Raw genomic sequence first — 14,836 nt, 5'->3', positions numbered from 1 at the left:
ATTGTCGCAGATGGAGATATAATCTATGATGCCCAAAGGCATGTTAATTCATGTATTGTTTTATATTTGATGACATTGAAACTCAAAATGAAGTCTGTCAGAAGAGTAGTGAACAACACCGCTTACTGTTTCCACCTGCGGTGTTTTTAGGAGCAAAAAGATGTCTAAAGCATAAACTGGAAGCAGATAAAACATTGAAAGCGTAATCACATTATCTTAACAAGCTCCTTGTTCATAAGATGGGTGAACGTAAAGTACAACTTGTTTGGTATGAAATAGCTGCTGTGACATTCACAAACATTCCTATGAGTGTTTATGGAATGTACCAGAACTGAGATAACGATTGTTTGGTGGTAAAGCTATTCTGGGAATGATCCTGCGCCCAGTTACTCTAAAAACACGGGCCAGATTCTCGTAGATCCGGCGTATCTCTGCGGCGGCGTAACGTATGTCATTTACGTTACGCCGCCGCAAATTTTACAGGCAATTGCTTTATTCACAAAGCACTTGCCTGTAAAGTTGCGGCGGCGTAGCGTAAATCACCCGGCACAAGCCCGCCTAATTCAAATTAGCCAGGTAGGAGGCGTGGAGCATTTAAATTAAGCGAGTTCCCGCGCCGAACGTACTGCGCATGCGCCGTCTGGAAAATATCCCAGGGTGCATTGCTCCAAATGACGTCGCAAGGACGTCATTGGTTTCGACGTGAACGTAAATGGCATCCAGCCCTATTCACGGACAATTTACGCAAACAACGTAAATTTAAAAATTTCGACGCGGGAACGACGGCCATACTTAACATTTGTTTCCCCTCATATAGCAGGGGCAACTTTACGCCACGCAAACCTAACGTAAACGTCGTAACTTCACTGCGTCGACCGCGCGTACGTTCGGGAATTCGCGTATCTAGCTAATTTGCACACTCGACGGGGAAAACGACGGAGGCGACACCTAGCGGCAAAATAAAAAAGTGCATTTAAGAGCCTTACGCCTGTCGGATCTAATGGATATCTATGCGTAACTGATTCGTCGCATAGATACGACGGCCCAGATTAGGATTTACAACGGCGTACATGGCTTGCGCCGTCGTAAGCCCTTTGAGAATCTGGGCTACGGTTTCTTACTTTCTCTCTTCTAACTAAAGTGGTCGTATTCACTGTCGAAGTATTATGAGCTCCTCATGGACCTCTGAATAAAAACAAATAGGCTCGCAAAGTTATCTGGGAAGTATAAACAAATGTTATCACCTTTTCCTGCGCTTAGGTGTTCCTGTTGTGGGTTCATCCATGTTTACATTCGTTTAGCAATGTTTAGAGTGTCTAATCGGATCCTGAACACCTGGTCTTCTTCTATTTTTCCCTAAACACAGCTTAACCTAATGCACCTCAATGCAGGTAAATGCTGAGTTTGGATGACACCATTTAAAAAGCATTACCTGCATTTATATGTGCTTAGAGATGTCCTCTAACTGCATATAAACACAAGTTTGATACTGCCAGTGTAAATGGGGCCTAATGCCCTGTACACACGATCAGAGTTTCCGTCGGAATAAACTCAGATGGGTTTTTCCGACGGAATTCCGCTCAAGCTGTCTTGCATACACACGGACACACCAAATTCCGACGTACAACACTACGACGAACTTAGAAAAATGAAGTTCGCTGCTTCCGAGCATGCGTCAAATTGTTTCTGAGAATGCGTGTTTTTTTTCTCCGTCGGAGTTCCATACAGACGAATGGAATTTCCAAATTTTTGTTCCATCAGAAAAAAAGAGAACATGTTCTCTTTCTAACTCCGTCGGAATTTCCGATGGAAAAAGTCAGATGGTGCATACACACGGTCGGAATATCTGATGAAAATTTGACTGTTTCCATCGGAAATTCTGATCGTGTGTACGAGGCATTACAGTGCCTGTAAACATGGGATGACTGATGAACAATTGGAAAGCTCAAGACTGTGACATGGTTGTTTGGGTCAGAAGTGCGTGTTTATGCACTGAGAAGACACTTCCTTGTACAATCCGTAAGGCCTATACACACTAGGGGCCAGATCCACATAGCGAGTACGCCGGCGTATCTACTGATACGCCGGCTTACTTTCAAATTACCCGCGTCGTATCTTTAGTTTGAATCCTCAAACCAAGATACGACAGCTTCTGGGTTCGATCCGGCAGGCGTACGGCTTCGTACGCCTTCGGATCGTAGGTGCAATACTTTGGCGCCCGCTGGGTGGAGTTTGCATCGTTTTCCGCGTCGGGTATGCAAATTAGCTTTTTCCGACGATCCACGAACGTACGCGCAGCCGTCGCATTCTCTTACGTCGTCTCTAGTCGGCTTTTTACGGCGTATAGTTAAAGCTGGTATTTTGCGGCGTATAGATAGACTTGCCATGTTAAGGATGGCTGTCGTTCCCGCGACGAAATTCGATTTTTTTATTTTTTTGCGTAAGTCGTCCGTGAATAGGGATGGACGTAAGTCACGTCTAAGTTCAAAAAATGACGTCGTTGTGACGTCATTTCGCGCAAAAGCGCGGTGGGAAATTTTGAAATAGAGCATGCGCAGTTCAATCGGCGCGGGAACACGCTTCATTTAAATGAATCACGCCCCCTACCCGCCAATTTGAATTCCGCCGCCAGAAATACACTACGCAGTCGTAACTTACGACGCAAAATCTTTGAGGATTTGAAAGTACGCCAGGTAAGGTACGGCGGCGTAGCATATCTCTGATACGCGGCGCAAGTGTAAATGTCTGTGGATCTGGCCCTAGGTGTTTAGCCCCAGTACATGGGGCTTCAGCATTTAGCTTCAGGTGGAGGGCACAGGTGCATCATCCAGCCCCACTACCAGCAGCCTGTCAAACTCTTTGAGAGGCTGACAGCTGCTTCAGCTGGACAGGGCTGGATGGTGCACTCAGCATTCCATCTGTTTGGGGCAGTATGCACCCAGATTTCTTGCATTTTGGAAATGTGTCCATTGATGCATACTTCCCGAAGTGTAAGCACCCCTAAGCACTGTTCAGCTGCAACAGCTGTCACTCTCATATGCCGCGTACAGATGATCGAACATTCTGACAACAAAACCGTGGATTTTTTTCCGACGGATGTTGCCTCAAACTTGTCTTGCATACACATGGTCACACACATGTTGTTGGAGATTGCAAACGTCAAGAATGCGGTGACGTACAACACGTGCGACGAGCCGAGAAAAATGAATTTTAATAGCCAGTGCGACTCTTCTGCTTGATTCCGAGCATGCGTGGAATTTTGTGCGTCAGATTGTGTACACACGCTCTGAATTTCCGACAACAAGTTTTGTTGTCGGAAAATTTGAGAACCAGCTCTCAAACATTTGTTGTCAGAAGTTCCGACAGCAAATGTCTGATGGAGCATACACATGGTCGGATTTTCCATCTAACATTTGTTGTCGGAAATTCTGACCATGTGTATGCAACAATGGAGGTTTAAAGGCAACCAGTAGCAGGGCTGGATGGGGCACCCATGGTTAAGGGCCAATAGCCCCATGCAGTAGGGCTAACTTCCAATTTGTATGCGGCCAATTCCAATTTGATGCACTAGATATATCCAAGCCAGGGGATGATTTGTTGTCTTTGTCAGCTATCGATTCTATGCCTGTATGGAGAGCCTGTAAATATGTTTCCGCATCCAAAAATGAAAATGATCTTGGGCTTTTATCCCCAGTAAAATAAACTTCTCTCCCGGCTACTTCAATCACTTCAAGTATAAGTGCTGCTGCTTTTTGATTGACCCACAGCTGTCACATGGATGTGGGCAGAGTCCTTGGCCTTGGAGCGAAGGGCAGGCCATACGTTATAACATTGTCTTGTATGACTTTCCTTTGAAATTACCAAAACCATATAATACAAGGTCAAACCTAAACACTTTCCATGTGTATGCAATTAGGCAGGCCCTTGAACTACACATCTGAAGGTAAATCTAAAGCTGGCCATAGATGGAGCACTTTTCTTTCCTGCAATCCCATCGATGGGGGGGAATCCCTCACACAGAACCATTGTGTTCTCCTGGCAGAGGGGCACGGATAGCCGTTCCAGCCGGGAGACTATAGAGCATACTGCTAGTGGCTGTAATAGTGGCTAGCAATAATCACATGTAAAATCCAACAGGCTGGTTGTACTTAAGTTGATTGACCAATCAATTTGGGTGCATTCAGCCTGCCCATACATGGTTCAAATCTTGGCCAATAACTGGCCGAGATTTGGACTGTCTATGTCCAGCTTAAAGGAAATTTGAATAAAACTTTTTTATAATGTAATGTATAGCCAGCTTAAGCTCCAACTAGACTAGAACAAGAGAACCATTTGCATTCAGTGACAGACAGTAGGCACCATAAGATGGCAGACTTTACCATCCGCAGCACGTCTGGATCCTACGGGGTATATGACCGAGCTATATCAAGATGCCACTGAACTCAACTCAACTCAATAACCTTCTTCAACACAATGGCTCCCCAAAATACCTTGTGCCTTGGGGCTGTGGGAGATCAGGCACCCTTCCATGAAATATTTGAATGTGTAAGCTAGCATCCTCCATTTATATACAGAGTAGCCATGACCACCAGCACAATGATAAAAAAAGTGCCTAAGGTTATATGTGTATAGACAAAAGAAAAAATAACATGCACATGGGAAATATAGAGTTTAGAGCAAAAACACTACAGGCTGAAAATATATGTTGCACGTTCAAGTGGATCGGCCATGAGTAAATTATGTGGCTAGCATTGCTTGGCACCTTCTGAAAATGCTGATTCCCTGGCAGTGTCTGGTTTCAGTACTTCTGAATCACAGCCCTGGAACATGCAGATAAATACAACAATTCAAAGGTCATTAGCTTCAAAATGTCTTAAAGCAAAGCCTCCTCATGATGGCCAAGCAGATAGCATCTTGACAAGTAGAGGTCAGAAGCAACAGCCACCATCTTCGTCTCATGACAAGCTTACATGAAAAAAAAAATGTAATCACATTATGCATCTTCATAAGCTGTATTAACACAATCCCTTAACAGAAAATTGGTGATGTATGTGGAAGACAAAAATAAATATTTATGCAATGTAACATATTCAGTGCCTTTAAACCGTGTTATCTTTAATTATGCTCTCTTTTTAGGTTTTAATTAAAGTAATTGATACCAATGACCACCGGCCAGTATTTTCTTCCTCAAAGTACAAAGTGCTGATCCCAGAAGATGTTAGACCGGAGACGGAGATTTTGCAAGTCACTGCCACTGACAAAGATGAGAAGAATAAATTGATTTACACATTACAGAGCAGCACTGACCCTGCTAGTCTGAAGAAGTTTCGGATAGACCCTGCCACAGGCTCCCTGTACATTGTAGAAAAATTGGATCACGAAGCAATGCAGCAACATATTCTTACCGTAATGGTAAGCAGTAATCACACATCTTTCTCGGCGGCTGACAAATGGGACATTTTTTATTTTTCATTGTAAAATTCATGTGCTGGAGTATTGACTGAGCATTCATTTTTCAGGTGCGTGATCAAGATGTCCCTGTCATGCGCAACTATGCCAGAATTATTATCAATGTGACTGACACCAATGACCATGCCCCCTGGTTTACAAGCTCTTTCTATGAAGGTCAAGTCTATGAATCAGCAGCTGTTGGATCTGCCGTGCTTCAAGTTACTGCTTTGGATAAAGATAAAGGGAAAAATGCTGAGGTTGTTTATTCCATTGAGTCAGGTATGGTATATTTTGCATAATAGCAACACATACACCTGAATAGAGGCCTTATATACTGGATATAGCTTCAGTGCACAAACAGGTCACTTGCTCTAGGCTCACCAAAAATGTTTTGTGGAAAAGTTGATATATCAAAATAACTCAATATCAATTTCCAGTGTCTAAAAAAAGGTAACGGACCTCATATTTGAGCGCAGAGATCCCTCTGCCCCATGATGACTCCTTATATTAACATGCTTTTCCCGGTATTTGTCGGTGGCAAACATCACAAGGAGGCAATGCTGCATCCTGGCCTAGGCCAACAAGGCCCAGGCCTAGGGCAGCACTTTGCAGGGTGGCAGCACGGAAAGAGTCCCCACCCGCTCTTATGGGGCAGACTGGGCTGAGAAGCAAATTAGTCTATCACCCGCAAAAAGTGGCCCCACTGCTTCTGGTATGCGGGCTGCCGGCATTACGCAACTGTGGGGGTGGGGCGCTGCTTCTAATTTTGACTGTCCTTTTATGCTGGACAACAAACCTTATTCACTGTGATATATGTTTTCTGCTGCACCATTGGTTATATCTTCTTAGTCCTCTCCATAAAATTATCAGAAATTTGTTCTTAAAGAAGAACTATAGGCACCACATTTTTGTAAGTAAGGGAGGGTTATAGCCCGTCAGTTTATTTTTTATTATCCCTGTCCCATTACAGAGATTTCCCTTCACTTCCTGCCCCATAGCCAAACAGAAGTGAGAGGAAATCTATGCAAATTAAGGCAAGCCATCTCCCCCCCCCTCCCAGGCCCTCAAAACTAGTGTCCCCACTCGAAAATTTCAGGGCGGGTCTTAAACAAATAGGGGTGTGTCCTTGACAGGAAGGGGTGGGTCATATTTAAATTAGGGGGTGCACAAGTTTAGTCAGGCCTAGGGCAGCACAAAACCTAAATACACTAGTGTGAGGAGGACCCCACTATCCACAAGGTAGAATAACCTAGGCTGCTCCTCAATTGGCAAATCTCCTACACTATAGGAGCAATTCAGGGAGAAAACAAACTAAGAAGGAACTTTCATTGCTCATTGATCTATCTTTAATGTAGAAATATAAGCAAAAACATTTTTATTTTCATTTTGGATAGGGAGGGTTATAATACCTGTCAGATTTTTTTTTCACCAGCCGTGTCCCATTGCGGAGATTTCCCTTCGCTTCCTGTCCCATAGCCAAACAGGAAGGGAAAGGTAATCCCTGCAAATTAAGGGAATTCCTAGGGGACCCCCAGGTCATCAGAATAACTAGTGTCCCCATTAGAACATTTCCCCTTGATTACTTTTACAGGGACAACCCAAAATGTGGGATTTTCTTTTACTTACACTTTCAATGATAATGGTAAACCAGAACAATTTAGAGAGTGAATCTCCGTAACGAGAGCACAGACAGCAATAAAAATTGGCAAGTGTTCTAATGCCTCTCCATCTTAGGACTCTTTTTCACAAGGGGCGGATCAATAATGATCCCCGCTGAGCCGGCGGATGACAGGGCGGTCCCCACACACTGTGCAGGGACCGCCCTGTCTTTTCTTCGCCCTCCCCTCCACCGTCTGTCCGTGTTCACCCGAGGGTTTTCCTCTGTCTGCAGGATCAGAGGATTGAGGAACTGGGCGAGATCAGGTGTCAGCGGATGTTCATCCGCTGACACCCACAATCTCATAGGAACCAATGTATGTCCCTTTTTCATCTGTACACGGATGGATGAAAAAGCGGACATACGGTTCGCCCGTGTGAAAGAGCCCTTAAACTAAATAAAGTCCCGTGATTCTATTTGCATGATTGTCGCCCCCATGCACCTAGATTTGAACGGAGCCTTAAGGATTATGTTATCCTAACTTAATACTACGTTTATTATTTCTGTTATGGCTTTTTGAGAAACTTGATTCATGCCCTTTCCAGAATATTTTTCTTTAACTTGAACTATGTATATACCTAGATCTATTGATCATGTATATTTTCATCATACTATATGCTCAGTGTGAATTGCCCAGGTCTTGACAGGGCTTTAAGAAAGTTAGGTGCAGTATGTTTAATATTACCTCAGGCCAACTTGCTTTCAGAAGTTTCCTAGGGTGGAAGTTCATGGTCACAGCTCAGTGAACAATGCTGATGTGTAATTTGCTGTAATCCATACCAAACCATTTAATTTCGTTTTTACTGAAGTCAAATCAGTAAAACATTAACTGTGATCAACTACCATAGGCCTCTATACATTTACACTTTGCAATTTTTATTTAAGGGTTACTCCACTTTTGTGGATAAAAAAATATATAGCAAATACAAAAATAATATAGCATTTATATTTGGTGCACGAGCCATGTTGTAACTTAAAGGGGTTGTAAAGGTAAAAAAAAAAATCCCTAAATAGCTTCCTTTACCTTAGTGCAGTCCTCCTTCACTTACCTCATCCTTCCATTTTGCTTTTAAATGTCCTTATTTCTTCTGAGAAATCCTCACTTCCTGTTCTTCTGTCTGTAACTCACCACCGTAATGCAAGGCTTTCTCCCTGGTGTGAAGTGTCGTGCTCGCCCCTTCCCTTCAAGGGAGGGGGCGAGCACGACACTCCACACCAGGGAGAAAGCCTTGCATTACTGTGTGGAGTTACAGACAGAAGAACAGGAAGTGAGGATGTCTCAGAAGAAATAAGGACATTTAAAAACAAAATGGAAGGATGAGGTAAGTGAAGGAGGACTGCACTAAGGTAGAGAAAGCTATTTTTTTACCTTTACAACCCCTTTAATGCTATTAAAAATTCACTTTCCTTGTGCAAATTTCTGGAAAATTCTATGCAATATGGTAACCTGGAGACCTTCTGTACAGTTACAGAATGCCTTCAAAAATGTAATTTCCTGCATGTGTGATTGGCTCTCTGATACAATAATAATAAAAAAAAGATACAAGTCAGATTTTAGGCAACCCTGCAATAGAAATTAAAATTTTGGTGAGGTACTCCCCAAGGTATACACTTCTGAAGGGATACAGACACTGCATCTTTCCTCATTACAACACAGAAAGTGCATCAACTGATGAATTATGTCCAGTCCCATTCAGAATGAGTAAGTATTCAGTCAGTATTTTGAAACAAAATGCTTTTTCTTGACAGCAAAATAGGGTAGGAATCTGCTACCAAGTTGATTAAAATCCCTGTAATGGACATTGATCCCCCAGAGGAGATTTTTTTTATTCTCAAGAAATGTGAAGTTACTCTTTAAGCCTTAAACCTGGTACACACCATTAGTTTTTGGGTTAAAAAAAAAACTGACAGCTTTGGTCGGAACCGTTGTACTTAACATTCAAAGTAAGTACTGCCATCTCCCCCACTGAGCTGTTGACAGGGGAACGGACCTCCGCCCCCCTCCCCCTTGCCAGAATACTTTGATCAGTGCACTCTGCCATTGGCTGAGAGCGCTGATCGGGAGTCGATCGGCTGCTGTTTTTTCCAGCACGCTCGTCCGACAGAAGCCATACGAACAGCCAGCTTCTGTTGGACAGAGCGACATACACACGGACCAAATGCTGGCCGTTTCTTTTTTTATAATTGGCAAATGTCTCTGGAAATTTGGCCCGTGTATACCAGGCTTTACAAGTATGAAATACTTATCTCGCAAAAACTATTTAGAGATATTGTATTCAATAAATCACTGCAGGAAACAATTATGCATGGAATAGTAATCTAAATCAACCAGTCATATCATTATTTACTGAATTTAAGATTGGCTACTATCGGTTATTGCATGTTGGAAATGCCCTTTGACTTTTCAGGTAATAGTTTAAAGTTTATATATTTCTATACTAAAAATAGTTGTCCAAATAATGTAATTTTAGGCAAAGATGACAATTTACAATTGCATGTTTATGCATTTTTTCCTTGAAATAAATGTTTTTTTTTTTGTAGTAGTAGGTGGTAGCAATTATAAAAACATCTGCCTGCCAATATTTTTGTTTGGCAGAGAAATACCAAAGATAGCCTTTTTTAGAAATATTTGTGGCATGCATGTGTGCCTTGTCCTTGTACTAATATTTTCACATTTTAAATGACACTGTCAGTTGATTGGCTGATGAAAAAACGGATGATACAGTATATCAAAATGGGTTTAAATGTCACATTTTTCCCATCAAAATTCTGGGGGAATAAATTATAACTGTCAATCTTCCAAGGCAGCAGCATAGGGATTCCTCAGATGCTTGTGATATTTTATGGACTTTGTAATGTTCTATTCTGAGAATGGCATAGTGTTCATAGCACAACAGTCAGAGCAGACATTATCATTTACCAGCTCCCTGGTGTAATTCCCTCTGCTCGAATGGAGCATTTCATCATATGTTAATTGCTCCTTTTTAGAAACTAGCCTCACACTTTTACAATTATTTGGAAAAAAATAGAATAAACTAATTATGTTTCCAAAGTAGATTTCACAGCAAATGACCTCTTGTTAACACATCACACAGTCTTCTTATCAAAACCATACTGTGTAGCCTGGCTGATAATCACATTTGCTTTGCTAAGGACTGTAATGGCATAATCATGATTTGAAGGGCTTTGCACAGCCATTTAAAGTTTTACTTGAGAAAGTAGACTGTGTGATTGAATACCATTTATATAATCATAAAAGGAACGTTGCCATAGTTAGGTAAAATATTTTTGACACACCAGTGATCTTCCTAGAACTCATACAGTAGAGTGCTGATTTCTTTTAGTTTAGACCTCAGTCTTTGTACCATCTTTAAAATAGCAAACATGACTTTAAACCTTGACAGCCTTAGCAAATTAGGACCTCTTGCATTCTGCCTTAAAATGAAAACAAATGGTCCATAGGTGTAGAAGTTTTTAGTTCAATTATTGTAGCAGAAGATTATGCATGGTAAATAGTTTTCTGAAACATCTGACCGTTTAGTTTATGCCTTTACACAAGTCGTGTTTATTAAGTGTGTCTTTTTTCTTTTTCCAGGAAATACTGCAAATGCATTTTCAATTGATCCAGTTTTGGGAATTATTAAGACAGCAAAAGAACTTGATCGAAGCAGTCAAAGTCAGTATGAACTTGTGATTAAAGCATCAGACCACGGAATTCCAACGATGAGCCAGATAACATCTGTACACATTCTTGTCACCATTTCGGATAATGCAGCCCCCAAATTTATGAAGAAAGAGTACTCTGCTGAAATCAGCGAATCAACACGAATTGGTAGTTTTGTGGCAATGCTTTCCACTCAAAGCCAGTCTTCAGTAACATACGAAATCAAGAATGGAAATATAATGAATGCCTTTGAGATCAATCCAAATTCTGGTGTCGTCATAACACGAGATGATCTTGATTTTGAAACACTGCAATCTTACACTCTTACCGTTCAAGCTACAAACATGGCTGGCTTGTCCACTAATGCAACACTTGTTGTTCACCTCCGAGATGAGAATGACAACTTTCCCATTTTTGTGCAGAGAGAATACAGAGGACTCATTAGTGAATCTGCACCAGCTAACAGTGTTGTGTTAACTGATGAAAACACTCCTCTGGTAATTCGAGCCACTGATGCTGACAGAGAAACAAATGCTTTACTTGTTTATCAAATTGTTGAGCCATCTGTCCATAAGTATTTTGCCATTGACCCCAGCACCGGTGCGATACGCACCTTGGTCACATTAGATTATGAACAGACAAATATATTCCATTTTACTGTCCAAGCACATGACATGGGATATCCACGGCTATTTGCAGACTACTCTGCCAACGTTACAATTTATGTGGTTGATATCAATGACTGCGCTCCGGTATTCTCAAAAGAAGTCTATGAAGCTTCCATATTAATACCAACTTACAAGGGGGTAAGAGTTATTACAGTTAATGCAACAGATGATGATTCTGGCTCATTCTCAGAAATCATATATTCCATAGTTGAAGGTAACATTGGAGAAAAATTTGCTATTGACCCCCTAAAAGGTATAATAACTATCCAAAACACCAGTCCTTTAAGGAGTCGTTATGAACTAAACATACGAGCTTCAGATGGACGCTTCTCTACCCTTGCGTCAGTGAAAATTACTGTGAAAGAAAGTAAAGAAAGCTTGTTGAAATTCACTCAGCGGACTTATTCTGCATCCATTCAAGAAAACACAACACAGATAAAAACCCTAACCATTATCAGTGCAATTGGTAGTCGCATCAATGAACCTTTGTTCTTCCATATTTTGAATCCAGATATCCGTTTTAAAATTAGCCACACCTCTGGTGTATTGTCAACGACAGGTATACCATTTGATCGAGAACAGCAGGATATGTATGAAATAGTCGTGGAGGTTACTGATGAGCAAAAACCACCTCGAGTCGCTCATGTCCTGGTGAAAGTATTTGTTGAAGACATCAATGACAACAGCCCTGTTTTTGTCAGTCTTCCATATTATGCAATGGTACAGGTGGATGCGGAAGTAGGTGATATTATCCGCCATGTTACTGCTGTGGATAAAGATATTGATAAAAATGGAGAGATACATTACTTTCTGAAAGAACCTTCTCAGCACTTTCAAATTGGGCCATCAGGTGCTATCTCACTGAAAAAAGAGTTTAATCCTGATGAATTTCATAAAGAATATGTCATAACCATTGTGGCTAAAGATGGTGGAAACCCTTCCTTTTCAGCAGAGGTTGTTGTTCCAATTACAGTAATGAATAAAGCGATGCCAGTCTTTGAAAAGCCTTTTTATAGTGCAGTAATAGCAGAAAATGCCCAGCTCCATAGTCCTGTTGTGCACATACAAGCCAACAGTCCAGAAGGTCTCCGAATAATTTACAGCATCACAGATGGTGATCCATTCACTCAGTTTAATATCAACTTCAACACAGGTGTAATTAATGTATATGCACCTCTTGATTTTGAGTCCCACCCAGCATATAAACTGAGAGTTCGAGCAACAGACTCTGTGACCGGGGCACATGCTGAAGTTTTTGTTGATGTTATCTTAGAAGATGTTAATGATAATTCACCCAGGTTCAAGCAGAGAACCTATTCTGCTACCTTGTCTGAGGCTTCGGTTATTGGAACATCTGTTGTACAAGTAAAGGCCACAGATGCTGACTCTGGTCAAAATAAAGCCATTTCATACCACATAGTGGCTAACCAAGGCAATGTTTCCCAATATTTCCACATTGATACCAGCAATGGACTCATTGCAGTTGCAAAACCACTGGATTATGAATATTTGCATGTATACAGCTTTTTAGTGAGAGCAGTGGACAGCGGAAGTCCTCCTTTAAGTAGCATTGCCAGTGTAAATGTCAATGTTATTGATCTGAATGATAATCCCCCAGAATTCACGCAGCAAGTTTATGAAGCCAGGATTAGTGAACTTTCAAAGCAAGGAAGCTTTGTAACATCTATCAAAGCCACAGATCCTGATAGTATAGACGCTGAAAACCTAGAATATTCTATTCTTTTTGGCAATGAAGATATGAATTTTGTTATTGACAGCAAAAGTGGAATAATACGGGTTTCACACTTAAGGAAAAGTGTTCTACAAGCATTCTATATCCTCAATGTCTCAGTTTCTGATGGAGTGTTCAGAAGTGCATCTCAGGTACACATTGCTGTATTGAGCTCAAATTTGCATAGTCCTACATTTGGACAGAGTCAATATGAAGTAGAACTTTCAGAAAATTCTCCAGTGCATACCCTTGTGACAGAACTCAAAGCTGTTGATGAAGACATGGGAGTCTTTGGGCAAGTCACCTACCACATTCTAAATGAATATGCAAAGGACAATTTCTACTTTAACGAGAAAGGACAATTGTTTACAGCAGAAAAGCTTGACCGAGAAAGTCCAACTAACAAAGTCATTCCTATAAGTGTAATGGCCAAGGATGCTGGTGGAAAAGTTGGATTTTGCTCTGTCAGTATAATTCTAACAGATTATAATGATAATGATCCAAAGTTCCGTGCATCAGAGTACAAACTAAGCATTGCATCTGATGCACCTCGAGGTTCTGCTATTGTTAGAGTCCTGGCTTCTGATAGTGATGAGGGTGCAAATGCTGATATATCATATAGCACTGTGGCAAAGTCTGAAAGTGTGTCCGAAAATTTTGAAATCAGCCAACATTCTGGAGTCATTACCACCAAGGAAAGCTTAGTTGGATTAGAAGATGAAGTCTTTTCCTTTTTTGTTAAAGCAAGAGATGATGGCTCACCACATAGAGAGAGCATTGTGCCAGTCACTATTCAGATACTTCCACCTGAAGTGCAGCTGCCAAAGTTTTCTGAGCCTTTTTACACCTTAAGTATCTCTGAAGACACTCCAGTCGGTACAGAGCTGGATGTTATCAGAGCAGATAGTAGCCAACCAATAATCTATAATCTCATGAAAGGAAATACGCTTGATAGTAATGTTGACGACATTTTCGTAATCGACAAACAAAATGGCCGGCTAAAACTTGAGAAGATGTTGGACCATGAAACAACTAAATGGTATCAGTTTTCAGTGTCAGCTCAAAGTATTCATGGAGAGCATGAAGTCGTTACCTCTGTGGATGTTAGTATCCAGGTTAAAGATGTCAACGATAATAAGCCTGGATTCGAAGCCAATCCATATGAGGCTTTCATTGTGGAGAATCTTGCAGCAGGAGCTAACGTTATCCAGGTTAAAGCTGTTGATGTGGATTCAGGACTCAATGGGCATGTTTCATATATGCTGGCACTATCACAGGAGCCACAAGAAATCAAAGATCTTTTCTCAGTAGACTTGGAAACTGGATGGGTCACCACTCTTGCTGAGCTTAACCATGAAAAAAGAAACAAATACAACATTGTAGTAGTTGCTTATGACCATGGTGATAACGTGCTGTCATCATCCACTATAATTGAAGTTATGGTGATGGACATGAATGATAATCCTCCTCGCTTCAATGCAGAAATATACAAAGGTACAGTGAGTGAGGACGATCCTCTAGGTGGTGTTATTGCCATTTTGAGCACCACTGATGATGACACTGAAGACATCAACAAAGAAACAACAATGTACATTACAGGTAAAATATTATTATTAATTTTCATATTTCCCCATTGCTAATCATCCAGTAAGTTCGTATACTGG

At 41.2% G+C, this 14,836-nt stretch overlaps 1 protein-coding gene across 6 annotated transcripts in view; it reads left to right on the top strand.

Annotated features, from left to right (window-relative positions):
• The window catches only part of FAT1 (FAT atypical cadherin 1), a 302,956-nt gene that overhangs the window by 184,977 nt on the left and 103,143 nt on the right, over positions 1–14,836 (top strand). For all 6 annotated transcript variants that reach the window (XR_005745015.1, XM_040334417.1, XM_040334441.1 and 3 more), the window contains exons 8-10: positions 5,137–5,412; positions 5,520–5,730; positions 10,704–14,771. Coding sequence is in view for 5 of the 6 variants with exons in the window: in XM_040334417.1 (XP_040190351.1) it covers positions 5,137–5,412; positions 5,520–5,730; positions 10,704–14,771 (4,555 nt within the window). In the remaining variant the exon portion in view is untranslated. The remainder of the gene's footprint in view (positions 1–5,136; positions 5,413–5,519; positions 5,731–10,703; positions 14,772–14,836) is intronic.

This window comes from Rana temporaria, chromosome 1 (genome assembly GCF_905171775.1).
Source record: "Rana temporaria chromosome 1, aRanTem1.1, whole genome shotgun sequence".
Taxonomy (NCBI): Eukaryota; Metazoa; Chordata; class Amphibia; order Anura; family Ranidae; genus Rana; species Rana temporaria.
This window is presented reverse-complemented; position numbering and strand designations above follow the sequence as displayed.